The sequence below is a fragment of the Dama dama genome, chromosome 13 (assembly GCF_033118175.1).
Source record: "Dama dama isolate Ldn47 chromosome 13, ASM3311817v1, whole genome shotgun sequence".
Classification (NCBI taxonomy): Eukaryota; Metazoa; Chordata; class Mammalia; order Artiodactyla; family Cervidae; genus Dama; species Dama dama.
Window position 1 is genome coordinate 35,907,648 of NC_083693.1, and position 24,585 is coordinate 35,932,232.

General features: G+C 42.1%; 1 protein-coding gene across 6 annotated transcripts in view; it reads right to left on the reverse strand.

Annotated features, from left to right (window-relative positions):
• Positions 1–467: 467 nt before the first annotated feature.
• TRPM1 (transient receptor potential cation channel subfamily M member 1) overlaps positions 468–24,585 on the reverse strand; it is a 79,296-nt gene continuing 55,178 nt past the window's right edge. For 4 of the 6 annotated variants that reach the window (XM_061158867.1, XM_061158862.1, XM_061158864.1 and 1 more), the window contains 6 exons: positions 22,492–22,743; positions 20,829–21,021; positions 18,306–18,450; positions 16,282–16,484; positions 14,589–14,721; positions 469–5,268 (listed from right to left, as the gene is read on the reverse strand). In XM_061158867.1, coding sequence (XP_061014850.1) covers positions 4,011–5,268; positions 14,589–14,721; positions 16,282–16,484; positions 18,306–18,450; positions 20,829–21,021; positions 22,492–22,743 — 2,184 coding nt within the window. In that variant the 3' untranslated portion in view covers positions 469–4,010. Of the gene's footprint in view, positions 5,269–14,588; positions 14,722–16,281; positions 16,485–18,305; positions 18,451–20,828; positions 21,022–22,491; positions 22,744–24,585 lie in introns of all 6 variants that reach the window. The other 2 variants (XM_061158866.1, XM_061158863.1) reach the window with 2 other exon arrangements.

Here is a 24,585-nt window from a genome sequence, read left to right on the forward strand (position 1 = left end):
CAGTGCTTTGAGTTGAGAATGATTTGATCTGACATTTTGAAATAATCACACACACACACCCCCCACTGTAGAGGTACATAATTGTAGAAGCTGTGAGACTGAATAGAACAGGACCCTACATTCCTTCTGCCCCCACCTCCCATGCCCTAAACCTGCCTCTTGCCTGTAGAAAAACTTGAGTCAAAGAATATATTTAATCAGAGAAGTGAGAAAATGTAGAAGCAAAGGAAAACAGACAAACAGGACAAAATAATAAGTTTAGTCATTAAGCACAGTCAAGAACCTTTAGTTCCTCCTCAGGGGCTATAGATAATACTCTGAGCCATATCCTGTGAACTGTCTTCAGTCAGTCAGTTCAGTCACTCAGTAGTATCCGACTCTTTGCAACCCCATGGACTGCAGCATGCCAGGCCTCCCTGTCCATCACTAACTCCTGGAGCTTGCTCAAACGCATGAACTGTCTTACAGGTACTGAAACCCCCACCAGGCGGAAGAGGTTAACTATCAATACGTGACAACCAGACTGTGTTCATGACCTTAGCTGCCACAATTCTGAGAACTGTCCTCAAAGAAATGGGAACAAACCAGCTCCAGGACTGAAGATTAATTGTACTCAAAATGATCAAGATAACACTGGTCAGACCACTGATGACCAATTTCAAGATGACTGTCAGAGCTGCCTGTGCTGTTTCTGCATGAAGCCCCCTCCTTCTGCCTAGAAAAGCCCTTGCCCACTGATAGTGGTGGGAGTCAGCCTTTGAACAGGAGTCTCCTCTCCCCTGACCCCCTGCAACATTGCCAGCTTCTGAAATAAAGCAAACTTCCCACCAACCTTGCTCCTTTACTGACTTTAGAGCAGCCAACAGCCAGACCCCACTTTCATTAACAATGCTAGTTAGGAACTGTTAGAAGAGTCCAGATAACAGAAAGTGATGGTGGAAGCAGTGGGGGAGAGGTAGTGTATGGTGGTTATGTACAAGGAAATGGCAACACACCCCAGTATTCTTGCCTGGGAAAATCCATGGGCAAAGGAGCCTGGTGGGCTATAGTCCATGAGGTCGCAAAGAGTCGGAACACGACTGAGCAACTAAACAACAACAATGTCTACAAAACTATGCCATTACCTGAGTATATGGCCTTTGAAGATAACTATTAAGTCATTTAAAACATCTTTTTCCTGAGGGGGAATTCTGAGACGATGACAACAGCAGCATAATTTTTCAGTTTCCCCAGGAAAATAGACAAAGGAACTATAGTGCAAAAATGAAGCCCCATGGACAACATTCACCACAAATCTAAGTGAACTGTTTTCCCCAAGATTTCCAAAATATAGGTAAGTAGGAGCAAACCACAGCACTTAGAAGATTTTTGTGATATCAGCAAAGGGAATCAATGAAGCATCTGGAGAATTCCCAAATAGCCAGAAGGTATTTACTGGCCCGGTCAGTCAAGTGGAGAAGAGCAAGTAGAGAATGGTGTTTGGGAGCGCAGGGGCTCCTGGTGAGGTCTGAGGGGTGGAACTTTTGAAACTGCTAGAGGAACTCTTGAAACTGACCTACCTGGACTTCCTTTAAAGCAAAGGAGCCACACCAAGGACAGACTGCTGGGCATGGAAACAAAATAAGCCAAGTCAAGACAAAGGAAAGGGAAGGTCCAAATAAAGATGGAGGACCAGGAATCTCTGAAAATAAGCTGACTGTACAATTTCTTTTGTTGTTTGCAGGGCATGTGGGAATCTTAGTTCCCTGACCAGGGACTGAACCTGTGCCCTATGCAATGGAAGCATGAACTCTTAACCACTGGACCCCGAGGGAAGTCCCCTGGCTTTTACAAAATTTTAATGCCAGACTGTAAAAATAAAGAAGGTTTTCTTGTGAAGTTAGAAAAGCTATCCTGAGAACTGCCGTCTTCAAAAAGTTTGAGAAAACCTATTTCACATAACAATAATCAAGGGAAAGCCTGGAAGTCAAATCCCATAGACAAGTATTACAATAAAAAAGATCAGAATAGCATTCCTACAGACAGTAAAAGCACACGAGGTAGCACACCCTCCATACAGATCAAAACAACGCCCAGCATTTCATGGAGTTAAAAGACACAAAGAAAATGACAGGAAACATGAATAAATTAGGTAAACCAGAATTAGAAATATTGCTTCCCAGGTGTATAGGAGACCTGGGTTCAATCCCTGGGTCAGGAAGATCCCTAGAGAAGGGAATAGCTACCCATTCCAGTATGTCAACAGGAGACTCAGTGAGACTCCTGGGGATAGATTCAGGCCCCACACCTGAGGCAAGGTGGGAGGGACCTAGAATGGGGGGCTATGTAATGAGTGGACAGGTGGAGAATTCTGAAGAGAAACTTTGCCTTCTTCAAACCTGTTCTCTAGGGCTGTCAGAGGTTCTCCAGCTTATGCTGAGAAACACTTTTTTTTAGGGTGTGGCAAAGGGCTGAAGAATTGATGCTTTTGAACTATGGTGTTGGAGACGACTCTTAAGAGTCCCTTGGACTGCAAGGAGATCCAACCAGTCCATACTAAAGGAAATGCGTCCTGAATATTCATTTGAAGGACTGATGCTGAAGCTGAAACTCCAACACTGGAGACTGAACTGACTGAACTGAAAGGGCTGAAAGTTTTCTGGGCATCCAAAGCAAAGAATTAGGAACGAGGCCAAATAGAATGGGTTTATCCTTGGGTCAAATAACACAGGGAGCAGGATTGATTGAACAGTCTCAATGTAGCAATAGATAAGCAATTGTTTTCTTTATTAAATAAATGTTATCATTTATTAAATGTCAAAGTCCCATCATCCACGCAATGGTGTAGCAGTGCTTTCTGGTAAATCCAGCCCAGTTCAGGGATTCTGATCTGGGCATGAATCTCTTCAGCCTCCAGAGTCTCTGATCAGTACCTTTGGCACAACGGCACTGTATCTCTCTCTCTCTACCTCTCTCCCCAACTCTTTGCCACCTTACGGCAATGTTATGTCTGAAATTCCAAATTGAGCCTCACCTTTTGTTTTTAGCCGTGACTCATCTTTGACACTCTTGAGAACTCCCACCTCGAACATGGATCCTTTAGATTTTAGCCGCAGCTTTACACAGACCATTGCAATATACAGAAGTACAATTAATTTGTATTTGGCATCCAGGACTATGTGACAACAAGAAGATTCACATGGGACACTATCTTTACACATTAACAAAACTATTGGTCACCTTACCCTATTACAGTGTGACCTTTGATATAATCATGGCCTTTTTTTCTTATTGTGTAATTTTAAAACATGAAAACATAAAACAAACAAAAACCCATAAAGAAGATATGATACTTAAGTACCCTTTCCAGTCCTCCCTTCTTGCACTTCTTAGTTTGTTTTCTCTTCCACCCCTCCTTTCTCGTTTGCTTTTTCTTTCATTTCCCTTTCTCACATAGCTGCTTACTCCCTTAAGTAAACTATTGGTGACACCCAAAAGCATGTCTTTGGCTGTTTTTGGTTGCCCTCAGAAATAGAGATTGTTGTAATTGTTGTTTAGTCGCTATGTCATGTTGGACTCTTTTGTGACCCCCAAGGACTGCAGCCCCCAGGCTCCTCTGTCCATGGGATTTCCCAGGCAGGAATACAGGAGTGGGTTGTCATTTCCTTCTCCAGGAGATCTTCCCAGCCCATTACTGAACTGGGTCTCCTGCAGTGGCAGGTGGATTCTTAACCTCTGAGCCACCTGGGAAGCCCCAAAGAGATCACAGGCTCTTGCCTATTGATTAAGCAAATGGAGTCTTCACTTTTCTTGATCCTATTCCAACTAAAAAAAAAACTAAGTTTACTAACATATGCTACCGGACTATTACTTAAAGTTTAGTGCCTTTACATTTTAAATTAGTCAAAATGTAAATTAAATTAATGGTCAAAGATCTCTAATGAAAATGTTTTCAGAAACTGATGATGTTTAGATGACCAAGATGGAACACATCCATGGTTCCGATGTAAAAACCAAAGAAACAAAACACACTAGCATTCTGTTTCTGAGGAAGTCTTCTCTTGCTGAACCTTGGGGTCTTCCATTGTAATTCCAGACACAACTACTAAGTTATTTACACTGCTGGCGTGTCCAGGTCTGTGTAAGTTGCCCTGGAGGGCTTTCACACTCCTAGGACGGCCGTGTAAACTTTTTGACCTTGAAGATGGGAATCCCAAAGTTTGGTGTGTTTTCACAGACAGTAAGTTTACCTTGTCAGTTCTGTCAGTAACAGACAAGCGAGAGATCTGAGGGGCTGTTTTAAAAACACAGTTTTCATCTTCCTTGTCTGTGAAATGTCCACAATGCTCAGCCTGCAGTGCAGCTTCAGAGGCAACGGAAGGTATTTCCGTGCTCTGAGAACGCATAATCTTTTGAACTTCATACTTCCATTCCGTGGTCCACTGCTGAACTGTCGAGGGGCATGTTGGGTCCCCGGCTGCACCCCAGCTGTTAGCCCCACCAATGACCTTTCTTCCCCCGGAATACACAAAGCTTCTGGACTTGAGCGTTTTACAAGCGCTGAACGTCTCATCAGGGTAATAGCGGCTTGTCTTTGATTCTTCCAGGGGATAAGAAATGGTGCCTTCTATCTTTGTGGTTTCCACTGTCAGCTGAGTTTTATTTTGAAAATCCGACTTGTTTTCTCCATGTATAGCATCTGTTTGACTTAAACTTGGGGAAGTCATTTCTTCTTTTTTAGGGACTACCTGCCTTTCATCACTTTCAGCAGAAATCCCAGTATCTGGACCTGACTTTGGCTCCGAGGTGCTCTTGCCGTTGTCGGAGGCAAGTTGACCTCGGTCTGGGGATGCTGGCACGCCGGTACTGGGTGGCAGGTGAAGGCTGCCCTGGCGCTCCGGGGCCAGGTACGTCCTTTGGTCCTTTTCTTCCTTCCCACGGAAGGAACCAGCTTTTTTCCTGGACGCTGCCCCTGGCGGCATGCAGAAGGAGGTATCCTCATGCAACAGCTCATCCCCATTGAAATGGTACCTGTACAGGCTGTAGCCATCAGCGCTGCTGATGCTGCTCCGCCTGAGAAGGAACGTGGCATCACATTCCGAGGAGGCCCGGGACCGCGTCTGTATCAGGTCAGACTTGTCGATTCCTGCCAGGTTTTCCAGCGCGTTCACCATTCTGTTGGATAGTTCTTCCAGTTGGGAGAGGCGAAGGTCCACAGTCTGTAGGGAAGTTTTCATAAAGTTTTCTCTTTCGTTGATTTCCTCCAACCTCATGGACATGTTTTCAACTCTGGTGAATACAAAGGGACAGGTGTATTACACTGAGATGAACTAAAGATTAAAACCAAAAATTAATGTTATTGTTGTTGTATGATTTTTTCAGGCTTTGGGGAATCATGGGACTCCAGCATATTTCTAAACGTCACACTCTCCTAATATAACCACTGAAAATTACCCCGAGGAACATCAGGAAACAACAGAATTACAGTTAACACATATGGTGCTCTTTACCATTCATCACACTAAGTACCTTATATATGTATTAATACATACTCACCGAGGTCCTACTCTAGGCTTGTTTAATCTCACAGCAGCCCTATGAGGCAGGCACTCTTTTCAACACCCCCATCTTATTGATGGGGCTTCCCAGGTGGCTCAGTGGTAAAGAACCCGCCTGCCAATGTAGAAAGACGCAGATTCGATCCTTGGGTTGGGAAGATTCCCTGGAGAAGGAAATGGCAACCCACACCAGTATTCTTATCTGGGAAATCCCATGGACAGAGGAGTCTAGCAGCTGCAGTCCATCGGTTCGCTGAAGTGTTAGTGACTGAAGAACAACAACATTTTTCGAGGAAATAAGAGTCAAGGAGAGGGTAAGTAAACTGCCTAAGGACGCACAGCTGGCAAACACTGGGGCTCCAGCATGAGCTCCAGCTCTGCTGTCTTAGCTGGCACATCACACTGCCTCTGATGATAAAGAAAGACTAACACTTGGGTTTTTGAGATTTGAGTATAACTGTCAGCAAGGAATGGTTACAATGACAAAATAAATACATTCAAATCCTTATTTGAAATTCAGGGGATTCAGAAAATACATTGTTAATAGTTAACTTTAGGTTCATCACGAATTATTGCTGCTGCTGCTGCTGCTAACGTCGCTTCAGTCGCGTCCGACTCTGTGCGACCCCATAGACGGCAGCCCACCAGGCTCCGCCGTTCCTGGGATTCTCCAGGCAAGAACACTGGAGTGGGTTGCCATTTCAAAAGTACAATGAGCTATCACCTTACACCAGACAGAATAGCCCTCATCCAAAAGTATACAAATAACAAATGCTGGAGAGGGGTGTGGAGAAAAGGGAACCTCCTACACTGTCAATGGGAATGTAAGTTGGTGCAGCCACTAGGGAGAAGAGTATGGAGGTTCCTTAAGAAACTAAAAATAGAGTTGCACTATAACCCAGCAATCCCACTCCTGGGCATATATCCAGAGAAAACCATAATTCAAAAATATACATGAACTCCTGTGTTTATAACAGCACTAAAATAGCCAGGACATGAAAACAACCTAAGTGTCCATCAACAGATGAATGGATAAAGAAGATGTGGTGTGTATAGACAAAGGAATATTGCTGCAGCTGCTGCTGCTGCTAAGTCACTTAGCCATAAAAGAGAATGAAATAATGGCATTTGCAGCAACATAGATGGACTTAGAGAATATCAGACTAAGTGAACTAAGTCATATGGAGAAAGACAAATACCAAATGATATCACTTATATGTGGAATCTAAAATATGACACAAATGAACCTATCTATGAAGTGGAAACAGACTCATAGACTTAGAGAGCAGACCTTGTGGTTGCCAAGGGGGAGAGAGAGTGGGGAGGGAAGTTTTGGGAGTTTCTGATTAACAGATGCAAACTAGTATATGTAGAATGTATAATCAATTAAGGTCCTACTGTATAGCACAGAGAATTATATTCAATATCCTGGGTAAGCCATAATGGAAAATAATATGAAAAATAATATATATATGTATATAACTGAAACACTTTGAAATAGAAATTAATACAATATTATAAATCAATTATACTTCAATGAAATAATTTTTTTAATGCAAAAATAATTAAGTTCAGATTATCAGATATTTTACTTCAGGGACAAGAAGTCATTTTAACTATCTGAGGAATACCAATTAACTTTAAATTGTCAACTATATTTAATAATTGGTATTCCCTTATGGGATTGTAAGGAAGATCATAGCAGATTATAAATATCTGCTTTTGGATTTTCTTTTAATTCTTAGATAATCAGGCAACAGCCTGTGAAATCATAATGTTGCCTGAACTAAAACCTGCTAAGGTTCTACTCCTCTTGGCCACATTGAACAGCTGTGCTCTGATGTGTGGGAGGGTCCTTGGATTCTATTCTTAATTCTTTTCATGGGGAGAGGACTATTTTTATGCCCCTTAGGAAACCACATCCTTTGAGCAGGAAGGATCTGGCTTCCTGGCAGTTTGCCACCAGGAGGACCGATTTCACCAAATTCACCATGTATGAGGAGATGTGACTTCCTCCTTTAGAAGCTTCCCTACGGGGATTAACATACACACTAGTGTACATGAAGTAGATGATCAAAATAGACCTACTATGTAACACCAGGAACTCTACTCAGTATTTTGTAATAATCTCTATAGGAAAAGAATCTGAATATATATATATATATATATATATATATATATCTGAATTGCTTTGCTGTACACTTGAAACTAACAAAACATTGTGAATCAACTATGCTTCAATAAATGAATAAATCAAGAAATAAATATTAAAAAAAAAAAAAAACAAGGTTCACTACCATTGGGCTTCCCTGGTGACCCACCTGCCAAGCAGGAGACATGGGTTCCATCCCTGGGTCAGGAAGATCCCCTAGAGAAGAAAATGGCTACTCACTCCAGTATTCTTGCCTGGGAAATCCCATGGACAGAGGAGCCTGGTGGGCTACAATTCATGAGGTGGCAAAGAGTTGGGCACAACTTAGTGACTAAACAACTACAACAACCATAGGGAACCCAACTACAGTTTCTAAGGGTTCTCTCTCCTCCTGCATTTCAGGGACCAACAGAAGAACTTTTCACTCCTAATTTTCCATGATTTCAAGTCCAACTTAATTTTCTCTGTTAAATGTCATGTCTTCTCATGCCCTTCAAATCCATTGCCGCGAGGATTCATTCTTTTTGTATTAGAAATCACATTGCCTCTGGAACAGACTTGAGATCCTTGAACAAACACAAGAGTTTTGAGATAAAGCAGCTGTGCAAACTTTTAAAAATAAATAGGCTGGTAAAATAGAGCTAAGTATCTTCTCAACTGTTTTCTAATTCTCTGCCTAACTTACCCCTTGTGTGACCTAATCCAGAGACAGCATCACCAGCCACTCAGAAAAAGGAGACCTCAGATTCATCTGATTCTGTCTCCCTGACATCTCCCTAACCGTCCCTCCTCCCCTGTGATAAAGAGATAACCCCGCTGTGTGTAGGACGCCTCTTTAGGTGTCTCAGAAATGCCCCATCCCTACTGGAGCCACTCCCTTAGCTGAAGCTGTGGAGGAAACAAAGCCTCAAGATGTGGTTTAAGTTAAGAATATTATTTCAAAATAGATAACTGTCAAAAACCTACTGTACAGCTCAGGGCACTCTACTCAGGCTCTGCGGTGACCTAAATGGGAAGGAAATCCAGAAAAGAGGTGATATGTGTATACATATAGCTGATGCACTTTGCTATACAGCAGAATCTAATGCAACATTGGATACCAACTATACTCCAATAAAAAAGTAATTAAATAGAATGTTATTTCAAGCTTGTTTTTAAATAGCTACAGTATGGAGACAGCACATTTTATGCCAAATCAAGGGAAGTTGTATTGAGTTTTTAGAGCATGTGTAAAAGAAGGAAGAAAGAACCAGGTGACATTCACTTCTCTCTGAAATGATTTAACAGAAGGACACTTGGAGAACTATCTCCCCTCCAGCCTTGATTTGTAACTTTTGTAACATGATGACTTACCTGTGTTTCACCTATCTTGACATCCATATATGGAAATCAAGGGAGGGGTTTTCATTTCAGGAGGGGAAAGAGAAGGGATGGAGGAAACCAATGGGCAAGGGTCCCATCTCTACACACTGAATGGCAGGAGGGCATATAAGAGAAATCCATCATTTATGACAGAACTCACAGTGAGATACAGACTTTCCTGACTTTTGACATCTTAATTCTGTTTTCTTTTCAGCACAGAACAAAAAACTGTTCTAGGTCCACGGCCTACCCATGAAACAAAGTCGATTTCCTCTCAAAGACATATTTCCAATAATGTCATATTTCTAAGGCCATGTTTTCTCTTTAAAGCTATCATACAGTTAGTTGACTACTTTGTCTTTTGGTGTACAGTTCTTTTTTATTTTTTTAATGTTTATTTATTTATTTGGCTTCACCAGGTCTTGTTTGTGGCATGCGAGATCCCTGCACCCCCTGCATTAGAATCGCGGTTTCTTAACCACTGGACTAACAGGGAAGTTGCTGACCCATTTTTCATCGGATCATTGCCCCCTTATTATTGAGTTTTGAGAGTTCTTTAGATATCCTGTACACCAGTCCTACAGCAGATATGTGATTTGCATGTGTTTCCTCCCAGTCTGTGCCTCGTTTGTCATTGTCATAGCAGTGTCTTTTGTAGAGCAAAAGTTTTTTCTTTTGATGAAACCCAGTCTATCACTTTTTCTTTTCTTTATAGATGTTTTCTATAAGGAAAACATCTTTATGGGTTGTGGGTTGTGCTTTAAGTTTCAGTTTAGCTTCAAAAACTTTCAGTGAAAGGATTCGCTGAACTCTAGGTGCTAAACAGGTATAGAATGACATGACCATATGGGTAGAGATGGTTACAGATCTTCAAATATTTTTATGTGTATCTCAGTAGATCTAATACCTAGAGGATTTAAATTTGAATCTTATACCACTAAACCTGAAAGTAGTTTAACTAAAATGCATTTTTGATAAGGCTCTGTGAATAATGTTTTCCATTCCATTCACATAATAGGCACAGCAATCTATAAATTAGTGGGACTTTGTAGTAACTTGGGCTTCCCAGGTGGCGCTAGTGGTAAAGAATCCACCTGTCAATGCAAGAGACATAAGAGATGCAGTTTCAAAAAAAAAATAGAGATACAGGTTCAATCCTTGGGTTGAGAAGATCCCCTGGAGAAGGAAATGGCAACCCACTCCAGTATTCTTGCCTGGAGAATCCCATGGACAGAGGAGCCTGGAGGGCTACAGTCCATGGGGTTGAAGAGTCAGACTTGACTGAAGCGACTTAGCATGCACTAAGAGAATATATGCCTAAGTAGGGCATAACTTTATTGACTTTCATAGACTCTTATCTATTAAATATAATGTCCAGGCTAGTGAGAAGCAGCTATATAGCACAGGGAGTTTAGTCTGGTGCTCTGTGATGGCCTACTGGGGTGGGACGGGAGGTGGGAGGGAGGCTCAAGGGGGAGGAGATACTTATAACTGATTCACTTTGCTCTACAGCATAAACCAGCACAACATTGTAAAGCAATTATCCTCCAATTAAAAATAAAAATAAATAAATAAACAAAAAAAATATGAGGTCCAAATTCACGTTCTCTTGGTAAGAGTCCTGTGTGTCTTTGCAAAGGACAGAACACAGACATTGGGAGCTCTGTAGTAAGCCAGTTATTAAAACTCATTTTTTGTACAGTCATTTTTTTTATGTGAAATGATCACCCTTTACCTGCAAGGCATCTCACAAATTATATGGGAACATTTCCTTAATGATAGAGTTAAAAGGTAACATAAAAACATAATGTTAGTGGAGCAACCAGGTCCGGTTCCTACTTGACAAGACCCATGTTTCAAGATCTCATGGTTGTCTATGTTGAGTTCTAAGACTATTCCTACCCTGTCATTTCATTCCAGGTCTATAGATCATAAAGTTGTCTCATTCAGCCGAAATTCAGCTATTTTACTTCCCATCTGCTTCTTCGTATGAGGCTGCCTTTTAAGTTTAGTAATTGTAGGGAGAACACCCAAGGTGGCACCTGATTGTGCTTACTTATGGAGTTTTTACATGTGAAAGACTAAACAAAGAACAATACTTGAGTCTTCAATGTTCTGTACTCATTCTTTTCAGTCAGCAAAAGACTGAGTAGTCTCTGAAGAATATTAAGTTCTCTGGGATTCTGCCTCCATGCCACATCATTTATATACAGCAACTTGGCCAGGCACACCTCAAACCTCCTTGGATTCTAGAATTCAGGTCATCTAAATCATTAACCTTTCCTGACTGTGTTCTCTGCTCTGGCCAGACTCTGGTCAGGCCCTCAATGAAGCTCTTATTGATATCTTAGGTTGTCTCTCCCTTACTTCCAACATAGCAGTGACAGTCCCTAAGTCTTCATCCATCATGACCAGGACTCTGAGGCTAGACAGGGATAAACAGGGCTGGAGGTGATGTAATATGTTTTGCTGCCATTTGTGAACCCTGACATCACCATGGTACCCACATTGACTGGTTCTCAGCAGCCCAGGCCCCCATCAGCCTCCCTTTTGCGGTACCTCAAGCATCATTCACTTTCTGCATCCTTGTCCTCAGGTTGAGAGGCATGGAGCCACATTGACTTGACCCAATACAAAGTCACAACTGTGTTGTCATTATTGCCACCAGGCAATCTCTTGGTTAATGACGTTCCTACCGTATTTCCCCTCAAGGTGAACTCGGATCCTCCTTCTGGCTTCAAGTCTGTAATGTTCCTGGGTCATTCTTTTTCCCCATTCCTACTGCTTCTTCTTACAAGTCAATTTTCCATTCATATAAAACTCTTGGCCGCTCTCTAGCCTTTCATTTACTCTTGACAAAAATTGATTTTCTGGAGTGGGGACCAGGACATGAGCGTGCTTCTCTCTCTCTCTCTCTCTCTCTCTCTCTCTCTCTCTCTCCCCCTCTCTTTGGGAGCCCGCTGCCTGCAGGGAGTGTGGGTTCTCATTTTGTCAGGGTCATGAAGTAAGCTTAGAAGGGGAGAAGGCAGCGGGGCCTGTGGGCTCCTGGAGCTTCTTGTGCCTGGGTGGGGACAAGGGTGTGTATTTGGCAAGACCTGATCCACATCCTCTAGCACAAAATTTATTACTAATAAAGCTGATGTTTTTAATCTCAGTCCAATGTCGGCAACGATCTCTGATTTGGCCTTCAAAGTCACATAAGGAACGAGATTGTCATTTACCAGGCACATTGAAACTCCACCACTTCAGCCCAACCCTCTTCTATCATCTAAGCATCCTTGACTCTTATGAATTTATAAGATTAAGACTTTCAGGTAAGCTCTACCCCCACCTTCCCCACCCCTATGTGAACGGCCTTCTCTCCATTAGAGGAATCACCACCTCCTTTCTAAGACTGATTATTCTTTCAGGTCTTTTTGCAGTTACTGTCCTGTTTCTTTTCGTTATGTCTTTCTTACCAGCATCTTCTCTTCCTGGTACTTGGGAAAAGGATACCGAAAGATCAATTGCTGATACTTTCAGAGATCCTCCCCCCGCCGCATTGCTCCCCAGCAGTCCTGGTTAAGGGTGAAGGAAAGCCACTTTCTCCTGGACCCCCTCCTCTTTCTGTGTCTGGCATCTACCTGTGAGTCAGTCAAGAAAGCATCAACAAAGGGAAACGAAGGGGCAGGAATGTGCTCCCGTCATGCAGAGAACTCAGCCAAGGGAAATGGGAAGCATTGTGTTTTTACTACCTCCCCACCCCCTGCCATCAGCCCCAGCACACTTTCATTCCTCTTACGTGTGCAAGGAGCCCCAGGAGGAAAATGCAATTTGGCAGTGACCTGATAATCACATTCCTGGAGCCTTGATCCAAGAATGGTAAAAATCCAAACAATGCTGGGAAAGGGAGAGGGGGCCAGGCAGGGTGAAACAGAGCACTGTTTCCATGGTAAATCACTGCCTGTGATTACAGTCAAGTAAACGTATAACTAAAACATGGAGATTAGGTTTATAAGATGAGGCACCTTATCCTTCTCATACAGAAATCATTTTTTATAATCTCGAAAGGTTAGTAATTACTAGTAAAATAGCAAAGAAGTGTCTCAAAGTTTTATTGAAAAGTATTAAGGCCAAAAGTTGGTGTAGATAACCCTTGAGTTTGGCTGGCAGAATGATTAATACAAGGTGACTAGGTATAGGAGTGGGGAGGGGACAGAGCCCTGCAGCTGCCCAGGGCAGCGTCCCTCCTGTGGCCTGGGGCAGAGACAGTGGCCTAAACACACACTAGGAAGACTTCACTGTGTATCATGTATTCTCTTGTAATTGCTGGGGCCCCTGATTGGGAACTATGTGCTGACATAGTCTTTTGACATTGTAACATGCTTTTAAGTTTCTCGGTATACACATGTATATCAGACATGAAATACATGGTTTCAGAAAACTTTAATGCTCAAGACTCCAGGGTAGAATGTCCAGTGGCTAAGACTCTGCGCTCCCAATGAAAGGGGCCCAGGTTTGATCCCTCGTCAGGGAAGTAGATCCCACCTGCCGCGACTAAGAGTTCTCATGCCGCAACTAAAGATTCTGCATGCTGCAATGAAAATTGAAGCTCCCCAGTGCCGCAACTAAGACCTGTTACAGCCAAAGTAAAATAAATAAATAAAATTTAAAAAGAATGATGCTCCAGAATCCTCTTAGGCATGGCTCCCTCACTATGCTCATCCTTCTACGGACATTGTCCATTAAAGTCTTTGGAACAATGTCTTATCAATTCTCACGCACTTTAACAAGCTTCCGTTGCTTTTATGAAGTGATCAAGGTTCTCAAAGACTATAAAATGCGAGGAAAAAAAAAATGTCCGAAGTGTGGGTTGATTGTTCTCGTCCACCTTTGCTGGTTGCTCTGAGTTGTGCAGCTGCAGGAAAAGCAATACTACAAAGCATGGAACAAGTCACCCTCTCTGTCCCTCCCAGACCTGCCTTCCTCTGCTAATTGACTGTCTCGCAAGCACAGGCAATCAGTTCATGTAGCTTGTAAGCGATGATGCTGATCTCGATGGGTAGCCAGGACAGATGCCTTTGCCCTTCCTGTGCCTCTGTTCCCTGAGGGTGGAAAGGTGATGGAAAGGAGCAAGGAGGGCACTAGTCAGGATGAGGAGGTCAAGCTGGGGACAGACCACCCTTGGCTAAGGCAACAGTATGTCAAGGGCAGGGAGAAATGTCCCCAGCAGTTACACGGCCCTGCAGCTACTGGTTCTCCCCATGTATTGCATTGTAAAGGCACCCACTTTGGGGTTGGGGAAGAACTGTCACGGCTTTGTTTGTTTTGGTTTGGTTTTGGCCTGGGATATTTGCAATAAATGTCATCGTTCACTTATTTATACAATATATAAGCATTATCTGGAACAGTCACACTATTTCAGGGAGGGAAACGCGTTAAAAAGCCAAAGTTGGGTCAACAGGAGAACTGTGAGTGAATGTTAAAACGAACTCGATGTCCCCGTCGGCCCTGATGCCCCGCTCCCCGCTCCCCCCGTGGCCACGCCCCAGGCGCACCTCTCGCAGGTGACACGGATGCGTTCCTCGCTGGAAGACTGCTGCTCGTCCTCCTTCTCCTGGAAGTGCTCCCGGACGCACTGCTCCTCAAACTCGTGCAGCCTTTTCAGCTCCTCGTCGCTGAGAAATAGCTCTGCATATACGCAGAAGAGGTTGGCAAGTGAGACATCAGCCAGGTAGGTGCGTCCTTGTGAGTTTCACAGGCCGCCTTTAATCTAGCTCGTTTCCCCATCCCTTGCAGGCAGCACCCTGCCTCCTGGACTGGTTATCACACAAAGACTCTTTGTAATATCAGTGATCATCTTTCCATTGGAGATGAACAGCTCACTTTTAATAAAAATTTTTATTGAGGTATGCATGCTAAGTCGCTTCAGTCGTGTCTGACTCTTTGCGATCCTATGGACTGTAACCTGGCAGGCTCCTCTGTCCGCGAAATTCTCCTGGCGAGAATGCTGGAGTGGGCTGCCATGCCCTCCTCCAGAGCATTGAGGTATCGTTGATTTATATACTGTGTTCATTTCTGCTGTACAGCAGAGTGACTCAGTTATACACACTTTTTTTTTCATATTCTTTTCTATTATGGTTTATCACAGGGTATTAAATATAGTTTCCTGTGCTCTACAGTAGGATCTTATTGTTTTTCTATCCTATATATACCAGTTTGCATCTGCTAATCCCAAGCTCCCAACTGGTTCCTTTCACTGAAAGTTCAAATTTCAAGCACAGAGCAGCTGGCTGAGTCTGCTGGGTTGCATGACACCTAGACAGCTCACTTTTTTTTTCCCCCCATTTATTTTTATTAGTTGGAGGCTAATTACTTTATAATATTGTAGTGTTTTTTGCCATACATTGACATGAATCAGCCATGGATTTACATGTGTTCCCCATCCTGAACCCCCCTCCCACCTCCCTCCCCATCCCATCCCTCTGGGTCATCCCAGTGCACCAGCCCTGAGCACATGTCTCATGCATCCAACCTGGAATGGCGATCTGTTTCACACTTGATGATATACATGTTTCGATGCTATTCTCTCAGATCATCCCACCCCCGCCTTCTCCCTTAGAGTCCAAAAGTCTGTTCTATACATCTGTGTCTCTTTTTCTGTCTTGCATATAGGGTTATCTTTACCATCTTTCTAAATTCCATATATATGTTAGTATACTATATTGGTGTTTATCTTTCTGGCTTACTTCACTCTGTATAATGGGCTCCAGTTTCATCCATCTCATTAGAACTGATTCAAATGTATTCTTTTTAATGGGTGAGTAATATTCCATTGTGTATATGTACCATAGCTTTCTTGTCCATTCGTCTGCTGATGGGCACCTAGGTTGCTTCCATGTCCTGGCTATTGTAAACAGTGAACAGCTCACTTTTTAACACAACTCAGATTGCTGCTGTTTGGAACGTGAAACCAGGCATGATTTTCTGGGAAATGTTTTCCATATATTTTATGGATAGAGGCAAAGTGGCAGGAATATTTTCCCATTCTCCTTAAGTGTAACACAGTAAAACATTTGGAAAGGAACAATGGATTTATAGAGAAAAGTTATTTTCAAGAACTCTCTCAACTTTTCATCCCCTCAGGAGTGGACTCTCAGTGATATTAATTAGTAATAAACTAACAGGTATCCAATTATAACTCTCTTTAGAAACTTGCCCAGGATAGAAACAGAAGAGTGCTGCACATACTCAATCCACGATCCTGTTCGTCTTGGTCCCCTTCTCGTTTCTTCCTGCAGCGACGGCTGAGACGCATGATGATAATATAGATGTGGCTTAAAATGATCATTGGTGGAGGCAGGACAGGCCGGTCATGAAATGTCATAATTAGCTGATAACGCTGGAATTTCCACACTTGGTTGGATATTGACTTCACTTCAAAGAAGGTATTGCTTTAAAAAGAATACATGTTTATTTAGCTAATACTTAAAAAAAAATTTTTATCGTGACAACAGTCACATAATATAACCATATAGTCATATAATAAACAAAAGTCATACATATAATTATATTGAACCTAGAGTGTGTCATACAGAATGAAATAAGTCAGGAAGAAAAACAAATACTGTGTACTTATGCATATATGTAGAATCTAGAGGAACCTATTTGCAAAGTTGTATTACTTTTTTTAGCACTAGAATAATTATTTTAATTTTTAATTTTTTAAATTGGAGTATAACTGCTTTACAATGTTGTGTATACATGTAGCTGACTCACACTGCTGTACAGCAGGAAATAACACGAAGTTGTAAAGCAGCTGTATTACTTTTGATTGTGATTTCCCAGAATTAGAGTTACTCACACTGAATTGAAAATATGCAATAAAATGGCCTTTGGGTTCCATTCTAGAAATTAGGGCTGACTTCTAGATGACTTGTCTTTTGGTTTGTCTATCAGTGTGGCTTGTCTACATTGAAGGGCCATGTATAAATAATTAAGAATGAAGATTGTTATCCCCTACTTTCTTGAAAAACCACACCATAGTCTACTGACTGCTCAGGCCATTTTATTTCATATAGTTAAAGATATGAGCCATTCAACTAAGCATTTTGAAGTATTTAAACTTTCAATTCAGTCATAAAACTAGTTGACTACAGTTTTTTGGAACTGAGTTCATTAATTATTGAACACTTTGATTGAAGGTACATTGTTTTGGATATTTTGGATATTAGGTTGGTACAATCTTTGTCTTCTTTTACCTTCCAGCAGAAGGCAATAAGCCTAGAATTGTTGGAATCCTGATCAAGTATGTGGTCTACACGGGGTCCTTAGAAAAGCCAGTTAACCTCTGTCAAACCTTCATTTTCTCATCTGTCAAGTCAGGAGTGTAACCATATTCTCTCCAGTGCCTTGGTCAGCTCTGCTGCTGCTGCTGCTAAGTTACTTCAGTCGTGTCCGACTCTGTGTGACCCCATAGATGGCAGCCCACCAGGCTCCTCCATCCCTGGGATTCTCCAGGCAAGAATACTGGAGTGGGTCAGCTCTGAGAGTCTATTTCTGTGAGGGATTTTTCTCTCATATTTTTCATCTTAGAAGTTAAAATAGTTTTTTTCAACATTTATTAAACATGGTCACATCCTCAATGCATCATGCCAAGAGGGGCAAATTTTACAAGAAAACTGGACTGTGGATTTTAAGGCATTTCTTCCCTAGGTCACTTTATCTTCTGTTCAGTAAATGATAAGAAAAATATTTCATGTAATAAATAGTACAGTAATTGTCATGGTTTTTCATTGGCTAAGTCATGTCTGACTCTTTGTGACCCCATGGACTGCAGCATGCCAGGCTTCCCTGTCCTCCACTATCTTCTGGAGTTTGCTTAGGTTAGTGTCCAGTGATTGCCACAGCCTATAAAATTAGCTTTGCTTTTGTGCCTCTGATCATGAATTCAAGACTCAACTTGATAAATCTTTCTATCTCAAGAGACTTTCATCTGAGGAAATACTTTCATTAGATTAAAATTCATGCCAAAGTGTTAAAATACAAACTAAGATTAAATTTAAATATATTTAGGTGTCAACTCTTTATTTAGGAACACATGAAGTCTGATTGTGGTTGAACAAAAAAGACTGCAAAAAAAAAAATTTGTTCCCATTTGAAAGCCCTAGTGGATTCCATGTAAACCCCAGGCAGCCTCGGAGGTTTCTGAGATTAGACTGAAAATCTGTAAAGTAGTAAACAGTAAGCACATGGTCATCAGCTGAGACACGCACTTGAAAACGGCGATGAGCAGGTTCACAAGCAGGATGTTGGCCACTAGCAGGTAACAGGCCATGATGGCAGGCGTGAGCCAGGCACCCGGGATGCAAGGGGGGAGCCGCTTGCCTTCCTCATCGTACTGGTTGTCACCACAAGGAGCTGAAATGAGAGTTTGTCTTTTTGTGTTTGATTTTCACATAGAATGAAAAGATTAATAACTGACCTATGCTATTAAAGGACCTATTTCTTTTTTACTGTGATTTTTTTTTCTGATTTCCTAAGCAGTAATTTTCCATGTGAAAGATATCAACTCATACAAAGGAGATAAGAAACTCATTTCTGCACTCAGAGTTAGTCATTCTTAACCTGTCATATTTATAAATATTTTCTCATTTCTGTGTTGTGTTTTTCAATCTACAGTGAAAATATATAATGAAAAAATGTGTTCTTCATCTTTAAGCAGACACATCTGTCTTTATGGATTTTTTCCTTTTTTTTACTGTTAACCATTTGAAAGTGATTGGGTCTTCTAATTATATAATATTAACTTACATTGTCTTCTTGATCATTAACTTTGAAAATGATTTTATTATGAGGTAGGAGGTAAGTATCCTCTCTAGGCTCAAATTCATTAATTGACTGTTGTGTGCTCTGTTTGGAAAAGAATCTTTTTTCTCTCTGCCCATCGGAAACGCCACTTTGATCCTATGGGACTTATTTTCTGAAGAAAAAGATAGGATGATCCTAATAGTCATTAATGAAGTAATATCCATGAATTCACAGCCTACTTATTTTTCACTTCCTATTTACAAAAAAACATTGGGAAAAAAAAACAAAAAAAACATTGATACCAGAAAACAAGTATTTGAAACCAGCATACAACTCTGGGTAATTAGCTGAGGAAGAGACTAGTTAATACACACATTCCATAGACTAGAGTCATCAATTATGTGTAAACTTACGATTAATTTCCATGGCGTAGACTATAGAGTGATTGGATAGCAGCATTTTATTTTTTTAGTTTTGACAGGAAGGAAGAAAAGAAAATAAGATAGTTGAGAGAAATGTCAAACAAATGATGAGTAATATAAGAACTGTTTTGCTGTCAAGAAATGCAAAGTATTCAAGGGAATTACACATTCACACTTGGAAACAGTGATCTACTTAGGAGAATTGTGCACATTATTAGTTCTAGGAAATATATGTATATATATTTCATGAATATTTATTTTATGATGTCATAAGCAATAGCTAAAGCTCAGTAGTTAAAAAGACTGTGAAAAAGACATGAGGCTACTGACAGATGATCATTTTAATGTGTAGGTTGACCAATCAAGCATCCTCTGTATGCCAACTCAAATACCTCATCAGCACAAATAAATGCAAAATTATTATGAAGTAATCAGATCAAGAATTGAAAATCTACATTTCCCACTGTTACTGAAAATAGCCTCAAGTTTGCCTCTTCATTTTCTGTTATTACCCAATTTAATTTAAAAATATTACAACTTATGTCTAGATCCAGGGACTTTTTCCACATTTATGTATGTTTTCTGAAGTTAATATTCTTTTGAAACCAAATTAGATTTTTATGTTCTGGTTTACCAAGCTACAAACACATCCACTAATTGACTCTGAGATAATCATGATAAAAATGTGGTCTGAATCACATGATGAGATGCAGTAGATGGAAGGCATTTGTGTGAACTGGTTATCAGTCTCACCTAGTGAAGATACACTGAACAACCCTGCATCTCCTACAACTCAAGGATGTTCAAAACCTTCTATTCTAAAGAAGCTTCTGCTTCTACTGGAAGTAGTAGCCATGGTACTGTACCTGGCACTTTTTGACAGAACACAATATACAAATCAAAATATGTGGTGTGAATATGAATATGGGTCTGAAGATGCTTGTTCACTGGTGATGCAGTAACTGTCCAGGTGAAATCATGTAAGCTCATTTGAATTTCACTTCCCTACAACACAAGAGACACTGTGACCTACCAACTCAGCTTGGGCAGAGCTGGGGCCTGTATTCCCCAGAAATCCATGTAAGATTGTAGCTCATCTCCTCTGCTAACATCCATATTACTGTTGATAGTACAAAAATAGCACCCCAGGAGTGAGGAGGAGATGGACAGCTATATGGAAAAGGAGTTATGAAGCCTGAAGAAGAGGATGACACAAGGCACTAATCACCCTCTTGCTCACTCTCAAATGAGAGAGTGAAATAACATCACAAGCTCTATCTTAGGGCAGAAAGAGATTTAGGTTGAAGAAAAATTAGGATGTTGGCATTGGGACCACATTCATGTATAGAATGTGCTCAAGGGATGTGAGACTCAGAATTCCAGGGAGTGGTTCTCAGAGTAGAAGATTGGCATCTCAAAAAATCTGTATTTCATAATATGCACTGATTTCTTCATAAAATAATTAGATGCCTATGACAGAATAAAAAATACTCCCAAATTAACACAGGCTCTTCCATTAATTTGGAACTGATCATCTGCCTTGGGAAGCAGGGAAGAGAATCTTACTATGAATTCTATTCTTACGGTCTATCTGGTCTGCAAACACCTCCCCGTAGATCATCCAGTAGGGCATGTAGAAGATGTTCCGGGCCAGTTTCCAAGAAGGCTCCTCATCTGGATGCAAGATGGCTTGACGGGCTACTCCAAAACTCATCAGCACCACTAGCATGATGACCACGAAATACAGCATGTCAATCATCTGAGGAGAGAGGAAATGGACCAAGTCCACCTGGTTCATTACTGTGTGCTCCCCTCAGAGACTTCATGAGTGCTTAATTAGGATGGCGGAAGCTTCTTTCCCCCTCTCCCTCCCATCCATGGGCTACTAGTTCTTGAATTCCATGCAACACATACACCTTATTCTAGAACATTGCCATTTCCATCTCCTGCTCTCAATCTTTCTTCTCTCTGGTGTGTGTGTTAGTTGCTCAGTCATGTCTGACTCTTTGCAACCCCATAGACTGTACCCCACCAGGCTTCTCTGTCCATGGAATTCTCCAGGCAAGAATACTTGAATGGGAAGCCATTCCCTTCTCCAGGGGATCTTCCCAACACACAGATATCAAACTCAGGTCTCTAGCATTGCAGGCGGCTTCTCTACCGTCTGAGCCACCAGTGAAGGCCCTCCTCTCTTGTTACCCATAAACAAATTCCTCTAGTAACTACAACTGCAAGTAGAGAAAGGGAAACATTATGGGAAAACAGGAATTTGTAAGGGAAACCCAGGAGTAAGAAGAGGAGATGTCAAAGGAGGTAACAATTTGGTGAGTTGAGAGTGTGTACTAACATTCGTTCATTATACAAATGGTGAGTAGTTACAGTGAGTAATGCTCTGGTTACAATGAATACTGGCCTTGTGTAATTCTTAATTTTGAACATCCCTGAAGATGAGAGCCCTGACTGGGATCACCTAGACTATATGTCCCTTCCCTCAAAACCACTTGCCATACAAAGAGTTATTCCTAAGCTTGAAAGATGTCCTGTCTTTTGGGACCAGTTCTAGCACTGAGACTATTTTAAGTGATGTAAGAATGGTTCATTCTTAGTTTCATATTCTGTAGCCTCTTCTGGATAAATGTTGCCATGGATTTATCTTGACCTCATCACATGCATTGCCTGTGTCCACTCAGTGAAGAATCTGCCTGCAATGCAGGAGATGTAGATTGCAGGAGATGCAGATTCAATCCCTGGGTTGAGAAGATACTCTGGAGAAGGAAATGGCCACCCACTCCAGTATTCTTGCCTGGAAAATTGCACAGACAGAGGAGCCTGGCAGGCTACAGTCCATGGGATTGCAGTCAACCACGACGGAGCACTGACCGAGTTATAGGTTACTCCAGTCTAGAGCGTGTGATCTGAAAACTGTCTGGAGTTGGAGTGGGGGAGTGACTGCACCCACCTGTTTGTCTCTGGCTTCTACAACATGTTTGGAGATTAACCATTGGGTTAATCCATATACATACAGTAGGCCCTTAACTCTTGTTTGTCAACTGGATTTAATTAAGTGATCAATATGTAGAAGAGCTTAAAGCAAAGAACATTTCCTGTAAGAAACCAATTGCTGGGGAAAGATCAAATGAAACGTCACAGACTCACGCCTGAGACCTGGCCCCAGGTCCTAACCAACAGCCCCAGTGCTTGCAGTTCCTCATGGGCCATCAGTACTAACCATTTTTCCGATCATCATCACGTAGGGTCCCAGGTACTTGTTGACACCAAAGATGTCCAGGACACGGATATACCAGAAGATGATGTCCACGCAGTAGATCACACGGCCATAGCCCATGTAAGGTTGCTTCTGGAGGCGAAGGATGGCTCCGATCATGAACATGGAAATGGCCACGAGGTCTGTGATGTTCCAGTACTCCTGTAGCCAAACTTTTATTTTCTGGCTTAGCTTACCCGGTTCTGACATGAGGATCTGAAAAGAAATGCCAAACAACAACAAAAATCAGGGAGAGTGGTATTGGAAGCTTCACCTTAGAATCTTGGGTACTGAGGGCTGGAGCAGCATTCCAGGGGCTTCCCTAGTGGTTCAGACGGTAAAGAATCTGCCTGCAATGTGGGCGAACTGAGTTCAATCCCTGGGTTGGGAAGATCCCCTGGAGGAGGGCATGGCAACCTGCTCCAGTATTCTTGCCTGGAGAATCCCACAGACAGAAGAGACTGGTGAGCTACAGTCCACAGGGTCACAAAGGGTCGGACCCGACTGAGCACCTAAGCACAGCACAGCAGCATTCCAGGGCATCTGGTCCCCTTTCCTGCTCTAGATTTCTAAGTACTCATCTTCTTAAGCAGATAACATATCTAGAAAGGGAAATTCCACAAGACTCCTTTGGATTCCTAGTTTCACAAACTCTCAGGAAATGCCTTCTGAGTTATGTCCCTCTGGCCATTATGAAACAGCTGCCTTTTGACCCCTTTTCCAATTCTCTGGACACGTGCCTGTGAGCCCATGTTCCAGAGTTAGTCCAGGAGGAAAACCCTAGAGCAAAGATAAACCTGTGTGGTCCCACAGAGGGGCATCCACCCAGAGGAGATGGAGGGACTGGGATAGGATGGGTAAATCAGCCCAGATTCCTTTGTAACTCAGAGATGAGAAGTCAGGGGAAAGCTGAGCTTCATTTTCTCCTGCTTGAGATCTTACCCTTTCAAAGTTACCACAGCTTAAGAGGACACTTTCTCAGAGGCTTTCCTGGTGGCCCAAAGGGTAAAGAATATGCCTGCAATGCAGGAGACCCAGGTTCAATCCCTGGGTTGGGAAGATCCCCTGGAGAAAAGAATAGCAACCCATTCCAGTACGCTTGCCTGGAGAATTCCATGGACAGGGGAACCTGGCAGGCTACAGTCCATGGGGTCACAAAGAGTTGCACATGACTGAGTGACTAACACACACACACCTTTGTCGGCAAAGTGATGTCTCTCCTCAGAGTAAAACTGAAACTATTTAACAAGCAGCATGCAGGGGCACACAGAAAGCAAACATGGCTGCAGCTATGGTGTGCAGCAGGGTGGGGGCTTTAAAGGTGGTGCCTCTTTAGTTATGGAGTTTCTTGGTAGGTCCTGGGGACGCCAGGGGTGGGATGGGGTGGTGGCTATTCATAAGCCAACTCAGAAGGCATTCACTAGTTTAAAAACTCATGCACTCTGACTTATGCCTGCTGCACTCTTTCCTATAACTGGGGGTGGGGGGCAAGGACGGTGGGCTCTCTGCAGTAAAGAACAGTGTCTTAGCAGAGGGCTGGTGCTCAGTGAGCTCACAGTGGCACTAGAGTGGCATGCAGGCCACTTGAAAGTCCCAGTTGTCGCATGCAGAGTTTGAATGAAGCCCAGCTAGAAAAGAAAGAAGTTGTAGGAGATGGGTTGTAATGTTTTAGACTTGGCACTTTTCATCTGGGGCTGTCATCAGACTGACAGCATCAAATTAGCTCTCCTGGGAAGAAGTTGCCAGTAATAATTTTTCAGTTCAGTGAAAGGGTCAATACAAAAAATATATTGCAAAATAAATAATACTGCTTCTCTATCAGTGGGAGAAAGAATACGAAATTCTGCTGTGTGCTATCTCAACTTCACTTCTTCTTGGGTATATTGTTGCTATTTAGTCGTGCAGTTGTGCCAAACTCTTTGCAACCGCATGGACTGTAGCCTGCCAGGCTCCTCTGTCCATGGAGTTTCCCAGGCAAGAATACTGAAGTGGGTTGCCATTTCCTTGGATGTAAGCTTTCTCTTATAAACTGATATAATGAGCTGAAACCTGTAGGTG